This window comes from Carcharhinus amblyrhynchos, chromosome 10 (genome assembly GCF_965287045.1).
Source record: "Carcharhinus amblyrhynchos chromosome 10, sCarAmb.v2.hapA, whole genome shotgun sequence".
Taxonomy (NCBI): domain Eukaryota; kingdom Metazoa; phylum Chordata; class Chondrichthyes; order Carcharhiniformes; family Carcharhinidae; genus Carcharhinus; species Carcharhinus amblyrhynchos.
This window is the reverse complement of record NC_137333.1, coordinates 94,258,357-94,280,191: the sequence shown is the minus strand read 5'-3', so window position 1 is coordinate 94,280,191 and position 21,835 is coordinate 94,258,357. Positions and strand designations below refer to the sequence as shown.

The following is a 21,835-nucleotide window of genomic DNA, read 5'->3' as shown; positions in this document are numbered from 1 at the left end:
ATACAAACTCCACACAGACAGTGACCCAAGCTGGCATCTAATCCAGGTATCTGATACTGTGGGGCAGCTGTGCCACACCCTCTGGCCCTGGAGAATAGTTCTCTATTTTTGAAGAAATGATTGGTTATGCTGGTGGGATAGAATGTTTGTGACCACCAGTAATAGCTCACTTTGTAAGAAGTAATATTTTATTCCTGGTTTAAGCTAGTTTTATCTCATTTCCTTTTCCTGTACCTGACATTTGATTTCTGACTTTCTAATTCTTCTTTCAGATTCCATCGGTTTCTCGATGTAGACAGCCACAAAGTAACACGTGTGATTGATGGGTGAGCTCCTTCACTCATTTATGCATGGCCTTTATTTCAGAGCAGTTGTGAAATGCCAGCAACTGATGGCAACTCCTTTTACTTTTCAGAATCCATGAAAAGCTGATTATTCATTCAGAGCTCCCTAAAGCTGTAAGCTGGCGGAGGCTAACAAATGAGTTTTTGGAGTTGCCCCTTGAGACTGTTGAAGGAACAAAGGTAGTGGATGTTTTGATCTGAAGTTTTGTGTAATGTTGAACTGGACTTCACTGCTTGACAATTTTTGTAGACTCTTAAATGCTGAATAAAGTTTATATGTATTTTTTTAAAAAGCTTCCACTTGGACTTTCAAGATGATTATGCTCAAATAATATTTCATGAGTGCCATATTCCCTCCAACATCCTGGCGAACACTATATATTTGTAATCTATTATCGTGTGTGTCATGAAGTTGATGCACTTGGACATTATCACCACTGATCCTCACCCTGCCCTCTCTAACATCCATGCTTATATGCTTTCTTTATTCATTCATGGGATGTGAGCATTACTGGCATCTCTAATTTCAGAGGATAGTTAAGAGGCAACAAAATTGCTGTGGGTTTGAATCATATGTAGGCCAGTTGGCAAATTTTCTTCCCTAAAGGGCATAGGTGAACCCAGTTTGGTTCTTACAACATGTGGTCAGCATTGTTGATCCAGAATGAACTCTTCCAGTGTAGATAATAAAAATATAACAAAAGCTTACTCCAACTTAAAAATCAAAGAAAAGGTTTAGTAAAGAAACTTCATTACTCCAAACTTGAGGCCTCACCCCGGGCCATTGCGAGCGCTCGAACAATTCCCAAAAGGTTCTTATTTATGCTGGTCAGCTGATTGTCACATCATTCTATCATTGGTTACATGGTTTACTGGGTCAGCTGACCCTTACAGGTTGTTACCATTGGTCACATTACAACAGATCGAATGTTATAATCAGTTACATTCTAGCAAGCTTTATATTCCAAATTGAATTTAAATTCCACCAGCTACCATGATTGGATTTGAACTCGTGTCTGCAGAGAATGAGCCTAGGCCTCTGGATTACCAGTCCAGTGACATTGCAACCATGTCACCGCATCCCTCCATCACTATCTGCTGGATAGCGGGTAGGAGTTTGTTTATCTTATCTCTCTTCCCTCAATCTAACAGATCCCTGACAAATAGCTGACTGCACACAGTGCTCTTGGATGCTTAGTCACTATGGGTAAACCTGCTGTGCTGGTGCGAAGGCAATTATCACTGATTTTACATTGAGAAGATGATTCTGCACGGAATCCTTTTAAGTTTGAGCCACAGGCTCATTGCAGAAAATTAAAATATATTGTACTCCCCAGATCTGACAAGTACCGTAAATGTAAATTATGAATGAGGGCATCTTTTCTCTTCTGCTGATCTGAGAATGTTCAGAGAGAATTTTTATACTTAAGATAGAAGTTGTGTTCATTAGCTAATGAAACTGTGACATAACTGTAAATTGCTGAACTTTGTCACCTAAGTTACTAACTTTTGAAACTGAGCATTACTTAGCCTACTTAATTCAAAGAGAAAATGGGCTGCTCACTCCAGCTTTTGGCTTGGTATTTAAGTTCAAACAGTTCTAGTTATTGTTATTATTAAGAAGCAAGTTAGAATTTTACCTTTGTTTGAGACTTGAAGGAAACCAAGAGGTCAGTTTCGTATTGACTATGCTTAATAAATTACAAAGTAAGACTTCAAGGAGTAGGTTTTTGGAAGTAAATTAGTTCAAACATTTTGGACCAAGTAAGGGAAGTTAACACAGCTGACCTCAACACTGGCAAATGAGGTTCCAGGTTGAATATTACTTGTGCTGTGTTTGTTCAGCTCAGCTGCGTTAGTGACTGGGACAGGGCAGGGACCACAGTGACATGATGTGCAGAAGCTTGCGGCGGCCATTAGACCCACCTCACCTCTTCTTAGGAAGGCCTTCCGCATCTTGTTCCACTCAGGCACTTGACAGGCCAGTAGCAGGGCTTCCTTGGGTTGAAGACCAGTCAGTCAGGAGCTGCAAGCCAATCAAAGACTGGCAGCCCTATTAAGTGACAGCACCACTGAGGAAATAGTGGCTGCTGTTGTTATCATAGAAAGAATCATAGAAACCCTACAGCGCAGAAGGAGGCCATTTAACCTATCGAGTCTGCACCGACAACAATCCCAGCCATAATCCTTTGCATTTACCCCGCTAATCTCACTAACCTACAATCCTGGGACAGTAAGGAGCAATTTAGCATGGCTGATCAACCTAACCTGCGTATCTTTGGTCTGTGGGAGGAAACCGGAGCACCCGGAGGAAACCTTCACAGACATGGGGGGAATGCACAAACCATGCCAGGAATCGAACCCAGGTCCCTGGGATTGTGAGGCAGTAGTGCTGCCCCAACTGTCACCTACACAAAGCATGATTGTGGTTCAATCCAAACCAGTGGTGAGTGGTGGCTCGAGGGGACGCCAGCAGCATAGGCAGATTGGTAGCTCTGGGTCCCCATTACTGATGCTGGATCACTTGATCGCTGGATTACTTGATCGCTGGATCACTTGCCACAAGCAAGCCTTCCGCATGGCGAGCACTCTGCCTTCTGCTGAGTAACCAGAGATGGTGGGATGAGATCATCAAATGGACATTATTTCCACACTGACAAGCACCACTTTGTGGTGGATGGGAAACCCTGCCACGGACCTAAAGGAATAGGGGGGAGGAAACTCGGCTCCTGCAATTAAGTCACACTCAAACACAGCTTATCATGAGGAATGGCACAGGATTCCACCCAATGAATCTAGAATGGATAATGTGCCAGATTCCCACTTTTGATGGCTGTACAATGAACCGTCATGGAAGTGCATGCATGTGATGCTGTATGAAAACATGCACATCTGAGCACTGTTCATGGAGTTAATTATACACATTGAAGTAGTCAGCCTCTTTAGGAAAGAGGAGAACATTAGAGGAGTCTTAGTAGTGTTGAAGAGCAGAAGGATCTTGGGGTCCGGGTCCACAGGACTCTTAAATCAGCCTCGCAGGTGGAAGAGGTGGTCAAGAAGGCGTATGGTGTACTGGCCTTCATTAATCGAGGGATTGAGTTCAGGAGTCGGGAGGTAATGCTGCAACTTTATAAGACCCTTGTCAGGCCTCATTTGGAGTACTGTGCGCAGTTCTGGTCGCCTCACTATAGGAAAGACGTGGAAGCTATTGAAAGGGTACAGAGGAGATTTACAAGGATGTTGCCTGGACTGGGAGGCATGCCTTATGAAGTTAGGTTGAGGGAGCTGGGTCTCTTTTCCCTGGAGAGACGAAGGTTGAGAGGCGACCTGATAAGAGGTTTATAAAATGTTGAGAGGAATGGATAGGGTGGATTCTCAGAGGCTATTTCCCCGGGTTGAAATGGTCGCTACGAGAGGACACAGATTTAAGGTGCGGGGAGGAAAGTACAGAAGTGATGTTAGGGGTAAGTTTTTCACTCAGAGGGTGGTGAGTGAGTGGAATCGGCTGCCGTCAGTGGTGGTGGAGGCGAACTCGCTGGGGTCTTTCAAAAGACTTCTGGATGAGTATATGGGGTTTTATGGGATTGGGGGTTATAGATAGGTGTTGATGTGATCGGCGCAACTCGTGGGCCGAAGGGCCTGTTTGTGCTGTAGTGTTCTATGTTCTATTGAAAAGGCAAATGAATAGCAGAGTTGTACCGAACACAAAAGCTCCTAGTTTGATGGTCAGACATTTCCTGAGGAGCACTGCTGTTCGCTTCAGTAATCTGTAAATTAAATTGACTCTCGGGGAACTTTTTGTTAAATTAAAGTATTATGCCTTGTGTCATTTAAAAGCAATTTATCAGTGCATGGTTGCAATTGCAAGTCTTAACATCAAAGTTTTATTTCTATATGTGACATATTCCTTTAAAACTAATATTGAAGTGGCTTCCTTCCAAATCTTGCAGACTAAAGAACACTATGCAATACTCTCCCTCTTATTGGCCCTTTCTGATTCACCTTCCAATTCTCAGTACACTGAGAAGGCAAGACAGAAGGAAGAGGGTGAGTTATTATGTTAATCCTTTATTCATTTGTGATTTGATTTAGCAGACTGCTACATCAGCAAATGTCAATCCTTTAAGTAATTGTGCAATTGTACATCTCGTTAAGAAGCTTGGGCTCAGATTTTACTTAATGCGTGCCTGTTCTGTTGGTTAAATGTTATACCTCTGGATGGCACAAATGTCTTTGAATGAACTGGAAAAGCTTTTGTTTTTAATTTTTATTTCACTTTTACATAAAAAAAAGAAAATTGCCAAACTTTCTGAAAGAAGGAACGAAAGTCAAAGTTTAATGTCTTACAATGTTTTTATTAGAGTTAGAGCTGAAAAGTGAGCTTGTGCTTCTTTTTCCACATATGCTGTCTAACCTGCTGAATATTGTCAGCATCCTCTTTTTTCTGTTTTGGAACACCATCTTCTATAACCTTTCACTTTCTGTTATACCTGAAGAAAAAACTGCAGATAGAAATTGGGGCACTTGCTCTGAAAATTGCACAGTGTACATTGAACTATTCTGGTTCACATTCCTGAACTACTGCAATTCATTTAAGTGTCCGGAATACACCTACCAGGCTTGAACGGGTATAAAAGTCCCCCTTCAATTCACTGCTGCTGAGTTAAAGATGATTTCCCTGACACATAACTTTGCCATAAAATTGCAGCGATGCCGCGGGCGGCACAGTGATTAGCACTGATGCCTCACAGTGCCAGGGACCCGGGTTCAATTCCAGCTTGGGTCACTGTCTGTATGAAGTTTGCACATTCTCCCAGCGTCTGCATGGATTTCCTCTGGGTGCTCCGGTTTCCTCCCACTGTCCAAAGATGTGCGGATTAGGTGGATTGGCCAGACTAAACTCCCCTTATGTCAAGGGAACAAAGAACAACCCAGCACGGGAAACAGGCCCTTCGGCCCAACGAGCCCGTGCCGCCATCCTAACAAAGCATTTTCCTACACCTACCTTGCCCCGTGTGTATGCTAATTGTACCCCTATTGTAACCAGATTCAGGGGAGAATAGTGTAGGGTCAATTTGGTACACCAATCAGCCTAAAAGCACATCTTTGGGATGTGGGAGGAAACAGGAGCACCCGGAGGAAACCCACGCAACCACAGGGAGAATGCGCAAACTCCCACAGACACCGGCCCAAATCCATGTATCTGCACAGCTAGCAGTGATAGTCACTGAGCTGTTGTGGTGCCCATCAGCTGGTCCAGGTTTAAGCACACACCACGACGCGAAGTACTAGGCCACTCTCAAAACATCCAAGAGCAGCCCACGCACAACCCACCGTGTGCATGCCCCTCGTTTGATAAGGTGGACCGACACACCTAGCTAGGGTAAATGCATGGAATTATGGGGATGGGACCTGGGTGGGTTTGTGGTTGGTGCAGACTTGATGGGCCAAATGGCCTCCTTCTGCATTGTAGGATTCTATGTAACCTCGAAGAAAATCAGCTTCATCCCTCTCTGTTTCTCTGATTTTACGAAGCAGCCTGGTTTCTATTATATAAACCTTGATGAATGAAAATGGCAGGTGAAGCAGTGTTGATTGTGAAAATATAATACATACTTCATTTACATCAAAAAAATTGAATGTGCAGCAGAAATATTCGCCCTTCATCACACTGAAATTGTGTGTTGAATTTGAATTCTGGAGCTGATTTATTATACCTCAGTACTGTAAAATAAAACATACATTATTCCTTTGTAATCAAAATACCTTGCTCTCCTGTGTACAATATTTATTATCTTGCTTTCCTGCTTTGGGAGGAAGGATGCAGGTGTCCATTAATTTCAAAAATCTTTTTTTTATTACATTTGCATCGTTATTGAAGGAGTATTTTCTTCCCTGTTAATTGTCCTTAATCAATTTTTTTCATTGAATGTCTTCATTTCATGACCTATTCCTTTTCATTTCTTTCCTTAATTATTTTCTCCATTTCCTTTTAACTTCCTTTCCTGCAGGGCTCCAGTAATCTTGTCGGTGGAAAAATTTAACATATTAAATTTTGCATTATAATCACCGATGGCAATTGTATAATGTTAAGTAATATTAGAAGTGTGTAATTAGATTTAGATGGGATTCATTATGAAGAGAGCAAATTAGGTTGCTTAATGGTTACAATGCTTTTTTTATTATAATGCAGCTCGTGAGTATATAACTAACATCAGAATACATTTTAAGAGGGAGATGTGGGAGGTTTATATATTGAACACAAAGTGAAGCAGTTTGGGGAGATTAAAAAGAGACTCAAATTGCCCAACGTGTTGGCTTTTTAGGAATATTTTGAAGGAAAACATGGATAGCAAAACAAGCCATTTTTAGAAGGAAATTAGAGCACAGGTTGGAAGAACAGCTACAGCTGGTGGACAGGAGAGTGTAGGGAAGGAGAGATTAATCCTTCAGAGTTGGAGAAAGCTTGACCGAAGAGATGGGATTTAAAAAGCGTCTTAATGAATATGGAGTGATAGAGAGGCTTTGAGAGGGAATAATAGAGAGAAACACCTAAGCACCCAAAGGCATGGCTGCAAAAGTTGGGAGAAGGATGGGGGGGTAAAGGAAAGGAAAGGATAGGGCTGAAAAAGAGGCTACAGCCAGAGAAGCAATGAGCAAAGATGGGGTGTTATAATGTTGCAGAGCTAGGACGAGGTAAGGATGAGAAATTTTGATCAAGAATAAGAATTTTAAATCAGATGAATTGTGGCTCACTGTTAACTTTGATGTGGTTTTAATTTTATAACTGCACTGACTGAGGTGTACTGTATTTCTGCAGTGCAACATGATGATTTTGACTGGGGGAAATATCTGATGGAAGGTGAAGAAATTGATATTGGCCCATACCCAGACACTCCAGTGAGTAAACTACTTGGAACTATTTTCTTTTTTTGCCCATTGGTTCTTTTTGTGCCATGACAGTTCAGAACCAGCTTGCTCCCAGGGTTTACTGAGGCATTTGCTATTTCCAAGATGGCTGTTAAGAAATGTATGTGAACAGCCAGGCATGATACTTAGTCCTTTTGAGGAGGGGTAAATTTTCTGCTGTTTTCCTGTGATATAGAGCTAAGATGCACAAATCTGTTGAGAGTTACTTTCAGAAAATTGTATCCCACTGAACGTGTGTTGATTCCAACAGGTTATCCTGAAACATGAATATTTGTCACCTAATCTGGTGCTTCAGAGTATATTTTTCCCTGCCTGGTCCCTTTAAGCATTTAAGCTCATGGTTAAGTCACCATGACACATTTAAGAAATTTGACCAGCCCAATAGTCTGCTCTCTGATGTTGTCCACTGAATTTTGGTACGTTTGTTGGATTTTAGATTTGAGTTACTTTTCTATGTGATTTTGATATGGTCTGTTCCTATAAACAGTTGATCAGAAAGATCCTGAGAGCGCCCTTGTGAAACACTTGGTCCTCTCATAAAATTTTACATTAAATTATAAGCATGTTAACACTGGTATATATCCAATACCCCTTTGTTTAAATCTACAGGACATCAGCTTGTTTTACTCAGAAATCTACTGAAATTACATTTAATTATGTTGTTTACATAGCTATATAAGCATTTAGAAAAATAACATGGGTTTGCAATTAAGTGTTTGCAATTTGCTGCTTTGCTTTAGTCGCTTTGATTAGACTGGAGTACGTGCATTAGCAATATGTGTAAGTGCAGACCTCTTGGGTTTCCTTTCAATTTAAGGTAGGGTTAGGAAAATGAGGTTTTTGTAACTTGGCCTTGTTTTCAATCTTGCTCCCTTGTGTTGCAAGATGTCCGAGGATTGGCATTGAAATTGTGCATTTGTTTCTTAGTGGGTACTCTGCTCAAATCTTATATATCCCCCTCTCTTTTTCTGTTCTGTTTAAAATATGCTGAGCTGTCTAGAGATCCAAAGCATAGCTTAAATCACCACATTCTACCCATCATCAGGAATATTTTCTGCAATGTCGCTTAATTCTTCCTGTCCAAGTACTAAATCTGGAACCTTCATCTGTGTTACAGACAGGTTCTCCCTCTAACACCCTTACTGCTGGCTTCCCACCCTCCACCTGTTTTCAGCTTCAACTTGTCCATAGGTCAGCAAGCTGGATTCTGTCTTGACTTGGGAAAAGAAAACTCTTTATTACCCCTTCTTGATGAGCTGCAACAGCTCTCTTGGTTCCTGACACATGGAATTTAAAATCCTCCATGTCTTCTTCAAATCCTCTTCATACCCTTGTTCCGTTCCATGTCTGTAGCGTTCCACAGCTTTGTGTTTTCATTTTCACACTTTAGCCTTCCAAACATTCATCCTCTTTACGTTATCCCACCATTAGTGGCAGAGCTTTGAACCAGTAGCTCAACCCTCTGAAACTCTGTCCCTAAATCCCTTCTTTGAGTTACTTTTCTCACCAATGTTGGATGCCTTTATAAGATCCACCTTTTCAATCAAATTTTTGGCCACTTCTCCACAGTTTCCAATATCCAGCTTTGTTCTCCTCTCACTTCTCCCCAGTTCTCAAAAAGACACTTTTGAGATTGTTTCTATGCAATATAATTGTATTTTGTTATTTAGGAGTGGTCTGAAGAAGAAAGTGAAGAAGAGCTCCAAGAGTCTTTAAGCAGAGAAGATTCTGGCATTCAAGTTGACAAAACATCACCAGAAGAACAAGCACAAATGAAGAAAGCAGCACCGCATATCTCTTCAAAAGGTTTGTTTTGTAAAAGCCTCGAGCATTGATCTTGTTGGGCTGAGTCGGTGTAGAAAGTTAGACCATAGGCTTGCTACGAAAATGCACAGCCTGGTGCAGAACTGGATCATATAGATTAGAAAGGTCCATGGTAAGATCCCTAGTCTGTGATATGTTATCTGAACCTGAGCAGTGAACCCAAGACTAGTGAGTTGGACAAATAAGTAATGATTCTCACTGATTTCTATTCTGTATCCCCAATTGAGATAGATTATTTTGGCAGTGAGGAAGGACTGGATTGATCTTTGCTGTGAATCAGCCTTTATCTAAATTACTGACTGTCATTGTCTCAGTTGATGTGGAAAAATGCTACCTTGGGAAATGTGGCAGACAGCCCCTGCAATTTGCAATCTGTTTATTCAATAATGAAAGGGATAGAGTTGGGTGGGGGATAAGCAACAATCTACAACATAAATACAATTCAGTTCCGCTCCAAGTATATGTATGCTTTATAGCATGGCTTTCCACAGCTGGGAATCGAAGCTGGGTCGCCGGCACTGTGAGGCACTAGTGCTAACCACTGTGCCACCGCTGCTGTGGGTTGCGTGACAAAATTTGGGGTTGAGAGAGCCAAGGCAGCAGGGCCTCTGTGGAGTTCCAAGTGTTAACAGGCGTGAGATCCTGTTAAACCTTCATGGTTTTTAAATGGTGGGCTTGGCCCAACTGACCAATCTTTGAGCTTAATTCCTGCTCCAAAAAACCAGTGAAAAGGTAGGTGCTTTTTAATTAAGAACCCTGCAGCTTAAACAGCTCCTGATCACACTCACAGCTCCCAACTCCCATCACCACTGCTTGCACAGCTGTACACCCTGACCCATCACAGCAATTTCCAAGACTGAAAATGGGTTACAGTGGGGGGGAAAGGTTTGGGAAGCGCTGCTTAAAGAGATGAGCAGTAAGCTATGGTTCTACTATAAACAGATTTAAACTGAATTGTGACCTTTATGACAGGATGACTTTCATTTTTTTGCTAAGGGTTAGAAGCTATTTCATTGAGTTATGAGAGGTAGCTTTTCTGGCTCACCTTTCCTACTTTCTTGAGCTCTATAAGAACGTGACATATCTTTTACAGAGTCATCTGATTCAGGAACTTTGCCCGATAGGGGCAGCAGGGTGGCACAGTGGTTAGCGCTACTGCCTCACAGCGCCAGTGACCTGGGTTCACTTCCCGACTTGGGTCATTGTCAATGTGGAGTCTGCTCGTCCTCCCCGTGTCTGCTTGGGCCTCCTCCGGATCTTCCGGTTTTCTCTCTCAGTCCGAAAAACGTGCTGGTTCGATGCATTGGCCATGCTAAATTCTCCCTTAGTGTACCTGAACAGACACTGGAGTGTGGCGACTAGGGGATTTTAACAGTAATGTCATTGCAGTATTAATATAAGCCTACTTGTGAATAAATTTTTAAAATGCTTTTAGTCTGTTATATGACCTTAATCAAGAAATATATATCTAATAATTAATTTTGAGCTGAGTATATGGCTGTAAACACACGTGGACACTTGGGACGTTTGTGCAAAAATGATCATAGTAGATTTGTGAGTCAAATCTAGATTGCATTTATCCAAATAATGGCTCACAGAACGCAAGTTATCAGACAGTGATCCTAAGTATTTATTATTTGCTTGTTTTATCCAAAAGGTAGATTTGCAAAATGGTTGAAAGGTCTCCTTACATGAGAAAAACACTGGAATACATACTGTTAACGTGCTCTCCATTGAAACAAAGAACAGTATGGTGTGGGAACAGGCCCTTCACCCCATCAAGTCTGTGCTGACACAGATGCAACTCTAATATTTTCTTGCCACTATGTGGTCCATATCCCTCTATTCCCTGCCTATTCATGCACCTATCCAGAATGTTGTTATAGAATCTGCTTCCACAACCTCCTTCGGCAGCAGGTTGCAGGCATTCACCACCCTCTGTGTGAAAAACTTGTCCCTTACATCCCTTAAGTTTTCGCCCTTTCACTTTCAACCTATGCCCCTGAGTATTTGACCCTTCGACCCTGGGAAAAAGACTCTGACTATCCACTCTATCCAAGCCTGTCATAATCTAGTAAACCTCTATCAGCTCCCCCCTCGTTCTCTGATGCTCCAGTGAAAACAATCCAAGTTTGTTCAACCTTTCTTCCTAGTCCATATAAGAACATAAGAAATAGGAGCAGGAGTAGGCCATCCAGCCCTTCGGGCCTGCCCCGCCATTCAATAAGATCATGGCTGATCTGTCGTGTCTCAGTTCCACATTCCCGCCCTCTCCCCATAACCCTTAATCCCCTCGCTTATCAAAAACCCATCAACCCGCGTCTTAAAAATATTTAGCGAGGTAGCCTCCACCACCTCAACGGGCAGAGAATTCCAGAGATTCACCACCCTTTGAGTGAAGAAGTTCCTCCTCAACTCCGTTCTAAACCGCCCCCCCTTTATCTTGAGGCTGTGCCCCCTAGTCCTACTGCCCTTTCTGAGCGGGAAGAGTCTCTCCACCTCTATCCTATCCATCCCATTCATCATCTTATACGTCTCAATGAGATCTCCCCTCATTCTTCTAAACTCTAACGAGTACAAGCCTAGTTTATTCAGCCTCTCCTCATAGCTCAACCCCCTCAACTCCGGTATCAGCCTAGTAAACCTCCTCTGCACTCCCTCCAAGGCCAAAATATCCTTGCGTAAGTACGGCGCCCAAAACTGCACACAGTACTCCAGCTGCGGCCTCACCAATACCCTATACAGCCGCAGCAAGACCTCCCTACTTTTATATTCAGTCCCCCTCACTATGAAGGCCAGCATCCCATTCGCCTTCCTGACCACCTGCTGCACCTGCAGGCTGGGTTTTTGCGACTCATGCACAAGGACCCCGAGGTCCCTCTGCACCGTCGCCTGCTGCAGTTTTTCGCCCCATAAGTAATAGTCCTTCCTACCATTATTCCTACCAAAGTGGACCACCTCGCCCTTGCCAACAGTAAATTCCATTTGCCATTTCCTGGCCCATTCTCCCAGCCTATCTAGATCCTTCTGCAGACTCTCCACACCCTCCGCGCAATTTGCCGTTCCCCCAATCTTGGTGTCATCAGCAAATTTCGACACCATACACTCGGTTCCCTCCTCCAGATCATCTATATAAATGGTAAATAGCTGAGGCCCCAGCACCGATCCCTGGGGCACTCCACTAGTCACCAAACTAGGTAACATATCCTCCAAACTAGGTAACATCCTGGTATATCTCTTTTGCACCCTTTCTAATGCATCAACATTCTTCTACTTCTAAACTTTTACAAACTCCTTCAACTTCTTAAAAGAGATATAAATTTCCCTGCAACTGATGGAGCTGTCTTGCTAGTAGCACTGTGAGCATATCTATGCCAAATGGACTGGAGCGGTTTAAGAGGCACCCTTCTCAAAGGCAATTTGAAATGGGCAATAAATTCTGGCCTAGCCAGTGATGCCTATATCAAGAGTGTTTTAAGACTTCTACTGTAACGAGCAAACTAACTCAACATAGAGTGACCTTTACTTAGCAGGCAACTGATACAAATGAAAGAAAAGGTCCTTCTCCATTAACTAATTACCACAACTGAAATACTTGACGTCATGTTCCCAGTAGACTAAAGATTCAGTTCCTCCTAGCTTTCCAGCATGTTCCATTCCAGCATGTTCCATTCCATCTTAGAGTGAGTCTTCAAGTTTTGAAAGTTGGTCTATACAGCCATTCCAGTAACTCAGAGTCATCTTGCAGTAGCAAGGCACTCTCCGGCTACTCCAAGGTTCTTAAAACTCCACACGTTTTGTCTCTTTGAACAGGGAACCATTTCTCACCAGCATTCTGTTTGGTGTTTAACACAAAAGCTGTCCTTTTCTCTGCTTTCCACAGCAGGAGCTATTTCTGTCTTCCTCTCCATATATCTGAGTATTCATATGTTTGTAACTTGAAAATCAGCTGCCCCATCTTTATTGAAGTGTGCAAGCTGGTAATTAGATTTTTTTTATATATATGTTTCAACCTGGGCCTCTTTCCCCATAACAGCCAAACCTTATAGACAGACTTCTAATCAGTAAGAGAATAAAGGGTTGTGGGGATAAGGAAGGAAAGTGGAGATAAGAATTATCACATCAGATCAGTCATAATCATATTGAATGGCAGAGTAGACTTGATGGGCCTAATGGTCTACTTTTGCTCCTATGTTTTATGGTCACATGAGTCAGTCTCGGGGCAGAGTTTAGCATGACCTCACCAACTCCCAATTTATTAAGGGCATTTTGTCTCACTTTAGATTCAAGGAAACATTTAAAACATGAAGTCTTAATTTGTAACCCTGTTCAAAAGAATTATTATAATTCAAATATTGGAAATCAAAAAGCATTGGCTGAAAGTTATATCTGATGTTGTCTTTCTTCTTGATCCAGTTGGTGAGCCAGAAGTGCGTTTGTGGTTGGAGCAGCATGTGGTCACCCAGTACTGGACAAACAAAGCATCTAAATTTAGCCATAGCTTTCATCTGCATTCCAATTTAGCTGCTGTCTGGTAAGAAAGCAGTTATAAATGTTATTTAATAATCCACATTGCGCAGCTGATTCCTGAACAATCCACTGCGTAATAAGAGAATACTGACTCATCATTTTTTGAGTAGTTCAGATCCTCTGAAAGTAACAATGAGATCCATTTATTAAGGCTGTCACCATGAACTGGATGATGCTGTACTATTTTGGAGCGCCAGCCCGTAACTTGCGAGCTGTGGATTTTAGTTCACAATTGAATTCTTACTTCCATTTCTGTCATTCTTATGCACTTCCTGTTAGATGGCTTTGGAATAAAATTTTCCAAAGGGGTGGGGGGTGGACAGCACAGTGGTTCGCACTGCTACCTCACAGTGCCGGGGACCTGGAGTCGATTCCCGGCTTATGGTGCGGAATCTGCACGTTCTCCCTGTGTCTGCGTGGGTTCCCTCCGGGTGCTCTAGTTTTCTCTCAGTCTGGAAGACATGCTGGTTATGTGCATTGACCACGCTAAATTCTCCCTCCGTGTACCCAAACAAGTGCCAAGTGTGGTGTTAGGGGATTTTCACAATAACTTCATTGCAATGTTAATGTAAGTCTGCTTGTGACACTCATAAATAAACTTTAACTTTTGTTTACAATAAATTGTGGCATACAAGAGAACTCTATTTTTTTGGCAGCAAAACTCATGTTTAGACTCGTATTTGGCATATAAGTCAGTAGCCCCCTTTTTTATTGGGCTAAAAAATACTTCATTAGTGTTAGGAATCATTGGTGCCTGGAGTTAAGGACACAGTCAGACCAGAACCTGCTGAACCACTCAGAACTGTACTCTTGTTAAAAGCCAACAGCATGGGAATTGAATGGCTCTATTAGAAGAATGAAATAATTTATTGTGCAGTTTGTTAGTTTTGTTTGAGAACAAGACTAGGTTTCCTAATTGATTGTAATTTACTAACTTCACTGTCTAGGGAGCAGCACTTGTACAATAGTGATCCACTATATTATTCAGATGAACGAACATTTGTTACAGAAACCCAAGTGATACGAGAAACATTGTGGTAAGTATCAGCCAGTTATTACTTATGGAGGATTTTATAAATATTCTAATTGTTATGTAATTCTGCAGAATATTATGATTTTATTGCTCTTGAACGTAATGTTTTATTGAATTACGCATAATTTGGGGTTCATTTTCTAGAAATCGCATTGGACAGCGAATCACTGATTATATTGTTCTGCACATAAATGCAAGATGATGCATTTTCGTAGATCGAACCAGGGCAGGACTTACTCAGTTAATGGTAGGGCACTGGGGAGAGTTATAGAACAAAGAGATTTAGGGTACAGGTTCATAGCCCCTTGAAAGTGGAGTCACAAGTGGACAGAGTGGTGAAGAAGGCATTCGGCATGCTTGGTTTATTGGTGAGAACATTGAAAAAGGAGCTGTGACATATTGTTGAAGTTGTACAAGACATTGGTAAGGCTACACTTGGAATACTCTGTATAGTTCCGGTCACCCTATTATAGAAGGGATATTATTAAACTAAAAAGAGTGCAGCAAAGATTTATTAGATTGCTACCGGGACTTGATGGTTTGAGTTATAAGGAAAGGCTGAATAGACTGGGACTTTATTTTCTGGTGTGTAGAAGGCTTTGGGGTGATCTTATAGAGGTCTATAAAATAATGAGAAGCATCAGCCATATAATCAATATCTTTTCCCAAAGTTAGGGGAGTCTAAAACTAGATGGCATAGATTTAAGGGGAGAGGGAAGAAGTACAGAAGTGTCCAGAGGGGCAATTTTTTTCACACAGAGGGTTGTGAGTATTTGGAACAAGCTGCCAAAGTAGTAGTAGAAGGTACAATTTTGGCTTTTAAAAAGCATTTAGACAGTGACATGGGTAAGGTGAGTATAGAAGGATATGGGCCAAACACAGGTAATTGGGACTAGTTTAGGGGTTTTAAAAAAGGGACAGCATGGACAAGTTGGGCCGAAGGGCCTGTTTCCATGCTGTAAACCTCTGTCACATGGCAACAAATTTGCACTCAGAGCAATGAGATAATCTGTTTTAGCACTGTTGCTTGAGAGAAATATTATTCAAGCCATTCCTGGAGATCTGTTCTGCTGTCTTTTGAATTTGCCATTGGATCTTTAATATTTCACCCAAAAGATGGCAGCTCCAAGAATGCAACAGTCCCTCCGTGCTGAACTGACATGTCAGCCTGGATCATGTGCTTAAATCTCTGGAGTGGGAGTTGAATCATTTGACTCAGAACCACAAGGGTTTTTACTGAGCCAAAGTTGATGCTGAAGCCAAAAGTGACCAAAGGCAGCAACACCTGGAGTGACATAATCCTAAAACAGAATTGATAATGAAGAAAAAGAAACAGAGCGAGAACAAAATAAATTGATGTGTATGAATGAAAGGCTCCAGGAATAAGAACAGCAAAAGTTATGAATGGCTGGGGAAGGGAAAAGAAAAGAATAATAAAAACACAAGATTAGCAAGAGGTAAGGAAATTTAAATTGGCAAGCAAATTTTTCACAACCAAATTTTCACATTCCTAATTTGGAGAGTCCTAGTTTTGTTTGTAGTTTTCACTATGAGCAATGCCATAATATGTCTACCAATGGATTGTGAAGTTTTTCACAAACTGTATTTCTTTCCCTGTGCAGGTTATTGTCTGGTGTTAATAAGCTGTTTGTGTATACTTTGCACGATGGAAAGATATCGGTGAGAACTGACATCATGGTAGCCCATCTGACCCAGGTAACGCCACAGAAACCACAGGACCATTCCTCAAGTCAGAAGATTGTGGGTTTAGTCCCAAACCAGAGATTGAGCACGAAAATATAGTTAATTACCTGAAGTTTTAAGTTTATTTATTGTCATAAGTAGGATTACATTAACACTGCAATGAAGTTACTGTGAAAATCCCCCCGTCGCTGCACTCGGCGCCTATTCAGATACGCTGAGGGAGAATTTAGCACGGCCAATGCATCTAACCACGTCTTTCGGACTGTAGGAGGAAACCGGAGCACCCGGAGGAAACCCACGCAGACACGGGGAGAATGTGCAAACTCCACGCAGGCAGTACCCCAAGCTGGGAATCGAACCCGGGACCGTCGGCTGTGAGGCAGCAGTGCTGACCACTGTGCCACCGTGCCACCCTAGAGAGTGCTGCACTCTCAGAAGGACAGAGAGAGTAAATTGAGGCCCCATTTATTCTCACAGGTGGACATAACAGAGCACGTGGTATTGTTTCAAAGAAGGCAGGGAAACTTCCTCTGGTGTTCTTGCCAATATTTATTCTCAATAAAAATCACTTAACAAAAAGACAGTATATACTCATTGGAATTCAGAAGAATGAGAGGGAATCATATAGAAACATATAAAATTAGGAAGGGAATAGATAAGATAGAAGCAGGGAGGTTGTTTCCGCTGGTGGGCGAAGCTAGAACTAAGGAACGGAATCTCAGAATAATGGTGAGCAGATTTAGGACTGAGTTGAGGAGGAAATTTTTCACCCAAAGACTTGTGAATCTGTGGAATTCCCTGCCCAGTAAGGCATTTGCCGAAACCCTCCTTCATACCTTTCTTACCTCTGAACTCCTGGCAGGTCTCCTGCATTTTATCCTCCATAAACATGAGGTTATGCATAATCCTGCTGCCCATGCTTTAACTTGCACCGAGGTGCATTCATCTATCACCATGTTGATCAGGGACTTGCATTGATTCCTTACTAAGCAATGTCTTGATTTTAAAATTCTCACCCCTGTCTTCAAATCTGTCTGTGGTCTCACTCCTCTGTATCTCTGTAACCTTCTCCCACTCTATAACCCTCCTGGACAGATGAGCTCTTGAGCATCTCAGATTTTAATTACGATTGGTGGCCATCCATTCAGCTGCCTGGGCCCTAAGTTTTGGAGTACTCTTCCCAAATGTCCCTGCCCCTCTACCTTGCTTTCCTCCTTAAAGAGACACCTTAAAACCTTATGCAACCCAGTGGTATTTTGTTTTCAAAAGCTCCTATGAAGTGCTTTGGGACATTTTATTATGTTAAAGGTGTTGTAGAAGTATAAGTTGTTGTGACTTTTCGGTTTGGTTCAATTGAAACACAAATTCAAACTATGCAGTATTATGTATGCTGTTTGCATTTGTGGTTTATCAAGTGTTCAATTTTGTACTATTTCTATTTACTGTGCTTTATCATGTCACTGCAGTGAATTACGAGGTAAATGCCTGTGTAAACCATTTGGACATAAAATCGTATTATGTTTCCTGTTCATTGAAGATTTTGAACCAAATCTTTTTGGTTATTTGGAGGAAATGCATTTAGTTGAAAGTCAACTTTGGTCTACAAAATCTGAACAACTCTTATCATCATTGTATATTTGGGGAAAGCTGGGGTACTCAGTATGTCGAGTGATCTGTCACAGGTGGCAGTCATCTTCTGGAGATTGCTTGATTATCTTGTGGAATTGGAAGGAATTTTCCAGCAGCTTCAGTTTTTTTTGTCTCCCTGAGCATTAGCATGAATAATAAATAGCCAGAGTGCAGCATCTGGTTACACCATTTAATAGATGGGAGAATAATGTATGTTTTTTGTGTGTTTGTATTAATAGGATGTTTTAAACTATTTAAACTATGTTTGGTTTAACTATGTAGTGAAAAGTACTTTACTGCTCACTTAATTATTCTTCTGTTATACATTCTTATTCAAACAGTTTAAGTTTTTTAAGTGTCCTTTAACCAAGTAGGTAGGAATGATTAAGTGTAAACGTAAAGATCCTATTCTAAGTTTTTAATGCTGGTTCGTCAACAGATTGAACCAAGGGTGATTAGCAAATACGGTGATTGGGATTGTGCGCTTCCTTCAAATAGTGGGCTAAATTCTCTCTTTTTTTGCAGAATTGCCTGAGAGCAGTATTGGAACAGATTGCCGCTTATGGGCAAGTGGTGTTTAGACTGCAGAAGTTTATGGATGAAGTTATTGGGCATAGCTCTGAAAGTTGTCCACCTGGAACCTTGCCCGTGTGTAAAAAGTTTACTGAGCCCCCTTTTCGGACGTATCAATCTTTTGTGTGGGCCCTGCATAAATATTTCATAAATTTCAAGGAAGAACTTGTTAGCATTGAAAAATGCATGATAACTAAAGGTATGCTTAAAACACTTCACTTAGCTTGTTAGTTTTTTTTTTACAAGTAATTTTTCTTGTTAAAATTATCATCCTCCACCCTACATATTACTGACTCTCGTATGTTAGATTTTCTGATGTAGTCTCAGAATTGGAGCAACAGCAGGAGATGCCCATTAGCCCAAAAGATGTCCCTCAGAATTGTTGCAAGAGTAGAGAAAAACAATTTGTACGTCAGTATAATGATGAACGTGAAAGATTTTCCCCTGTTGAATGCAAGCATTATCAATCTTGCTTATGTGGATAACTATTTACTCTTGTGCTACATTGTACGAGTTGCAGAGTTCAGGGAATTAAATTTTCACAATGTCAAACTCTAAGTAAGGATCCAAACTGAAGCTTTGGCCCTGTATTCTGGCAACTCCATAATTGTAATTGCTGCTTCAGATTCAACTAACAAAGTTAGAAAGCAATATATTTTCCTTTCCTTGCAATGCTCTGACACTTAAATGATATGTAATCTGACAAACTGTCTTGGAATATCTGTTACTTACATAGTATTCACATATACGTCATTGCCAGAAAATCAATCGCTCTGCCACTGAAGCTTATTCACTAATCTTTATGATTATTTCTGAAGCTCTGATTGGTTCAATCTGTCTCCCATGATTTGAAATCTAAATGCCTTACTTCGCAGGTTGCTTCCAATAATTTACTGAGGAGTTAGGGAATTGTTCTAAAGTATTTACGGCAATTAGGAGGACTGCACGGTGGCACAGTGGTTAGCACTGCTGCCTCACAGCACCAGGGACCTGGGTTCAAATCTGACTTGGGTCACTGTCTGTGTGGAATTTGCACATTCTTTCCATGTCTGCGTGGGTTTCCTCTGGGTGCTCCGGTTTCCTCCCACATTGCAAAAATGTGTGGCTTAGGTGGATTGGCCATGGTAAATTGCCCTTAGTGTCAGGGGGATTTGCAGGGTAAATACATGGATTTATGGGGATAGGGTCAGGTGGGACTGTTGTCGGTGCAGGCTCAATGGGTTGAGTGGCCTCCTTCTGCACTGTGGAGATTCTATTATTCTATGATATTTTGAGAAAGAATAAGGATGGTTGCTGGATAGATGCTGTCATGGGGCTCCTCACCTCAGTTGTTTAGCTGATGTTAAGGAGGTGGGCAGTAGGGAAAAATATTAATCACTGTTTAAAATTTACATTTTCCCCATTGTTCCCCTTCTCTTCGTTGAAGACTTGGACTCCATTTGTTAGTGTTCTGCTAGATGGAGCTGGCTGAAGCGTTTTATCAGTGAAGATTTCAGCAGGATCGGCCCATGACACATCGTGGCCAGTTGGTTTTGAATGAGCATAGTGGCCTGTGCATAATGATGGTTTCCAGCATTCAAGCGAGTGCTTTTAAGTCATTCCTGTGCAAATATGCATTACTGATATCACTTTTGTGTGAGTTATTAAAATAATTTGTCAGGGTTTCCAAATCTTATTCTTAGGGTTGTTTAAGATCTTGTAAAAACACTAAGTAAGATTTCATCCCTTGCCAGAGGTTGATTCTCTAATGTTTCTGATGACTTGCTGGTGGTAAAGGGCTGGACAATTTTTTTTCTTACAGTTCTGTCACTAATTGACTGTACTTGTTATTTTCCTTTTTAAGATGAGACAGTGACCCTAGCAGCCGTACTTGAAAAACTGGCTCCTCGATTGTCTCAACTTAAGATACTTCACAAGGTATTCAGTACAGGAATAGCAGAGGTTCCACATGATACTCCAAATGTAATCAGGGCTTCGCATCTCTTGAATACTCTGTACAAGGCTATTATTGAATATGACAGCGTCGGAGAAGCTGCTGAACAGACGGTAAGTGCATCTTTTATCACGTCAATGCTAAGAAGCAAAATTCAATGTGTGGGACTGGGTTGTTGAGTGGAGATCTATTAATACTATTGAAAGATGAAATGTTCACATCATTTTGCTGTTTTGTTTCTTTTTTGTACATTTTCTAGAAACACAGAAATATAGAACATTACAACACAGTACAGGCCCTTCAGCCCTCAGTGTTGTGCTGAGCTATGTCCAATCCCAAGATCAAGCTATCCCCTCCCTATGATTCTGGAGTGCTCCATGTGCCTATCTAATAACCGCTTGAAAGTTCCTGAAGTGTCCGACTCCACTATCACAGCAGGCAATCTATTCCACACCCCAACCACTCTCTAAGTAAAGAATCTATCTCGGGCATCCCTCCTATATCTCCCACCGTGAACCTTATAGTTATACCCCCCAGTAACAGCTACATCCACCCGAGGAAATAGTCTCTGCACGTCCACTCTATCAATCCCTTTCATCATCTTATAAACCTCTATTAAGTCGCCTCTCATCCTCCTCTGCTCCAAAGAGAAAAGCCCCAGCTCCCTCAACCTTTCCTCATAAGACCTACCCTCCAAACCAGGCAGCATCCTGGTAAATCTCCTCTGCACTCTCTCCAATGCTTCCACATCCTTCTTATAATGAGGCCTACTCCTGCTCCTAATTCTTATGTTCTTATGAGGTGAGCAGAACTGAACATAATATTCCAAATGTGGTCCCACCAACGTCTGGTATAGTTGCAGCATAACCCCATGGCTCTTAAACTCAAACCCCCTGTTAATAAACGCTAACATACTATCAGCCTTCTTCACGTCTCTATCCACTTGAGTGGAAACCTTCAGAGATCTGTGGACATGAACCCCAAGATCTCTCGGTTCCTCCACATTCCTTAGAACCCTGATGTTGACCTTGTAATCTGCATTCAAGTTTCTCCTACCAAAATGAATCACCTCACACTTATTTCTCTTTGTTTTAAAAGTGGTTGATCCATTAACTGGCAGAGGTGAGTTGGTGGATGGTCTTTCGACAACAGTAGCTCTCATCAAGTTGATTATCTACAATGGTAAGCGGTGTTCTAAGCTGTGTGACTAGCCCTGGTGCAGACTGTGCACAAGTCACCTCCTTTTAAGTTATCACATAAATGGCTCATGCACTTGGCCATGTACTACAAAAAATATTTTGGATTGTATGTTGATTATGATAGCAGGTTATCTGA

At 41.6% G+C, this 21,835-nt stretch overlaps 1 protein-coding gene across 2 annotated transcripts in view; it reads left to right on the top strand.

Annotated features, from left to right (window-relative positions):
• tubgcp5 (tubulin gamma complex component 5) overlaps positions 1–21,835 on the top strand; it is a 61,141-nt gene that overhangs the window by 6,848 nt on the left and 32,458 nt on the right. For both annotated transcript variants that reach the window (XM_080197623.1, XM_080197624.1), the window contains exons 2-11: positions 273–326; positions 416–524; positions 4,295–4,391; positions 7,165–7,244; positions 8,945–9,080; positions 13,515–13,632; positions 14,576–14,665; positions 16,284–16,377; positions 18,520–18,766; positions 20,411–20,613. In XM_080197623.1, coding sequence (XP_080053749.1) covers positions 273–326; positions 416–524; positions 4,295–4,391; positions 7,165–7,244; positions 8,945–9,080; positions 13,515–13,632; positions 14,576–14,665; positions 16,284–16,377; positions 18,520–18,766; positions 20,411–20,613 — 1,228 coding nt within the window. The remainder of the gene's footprint in view (positions 1–272; positions 327–415; positions 525–4,294; positions 4,392–7,164; positions 7,245–8,944; positions 9,081–13,514; positions 13,633–14,575; positions 14,666–16,283; positions 16,378–18,519; positions 18,767–20,410; positions 20,614–21,835) is intronic.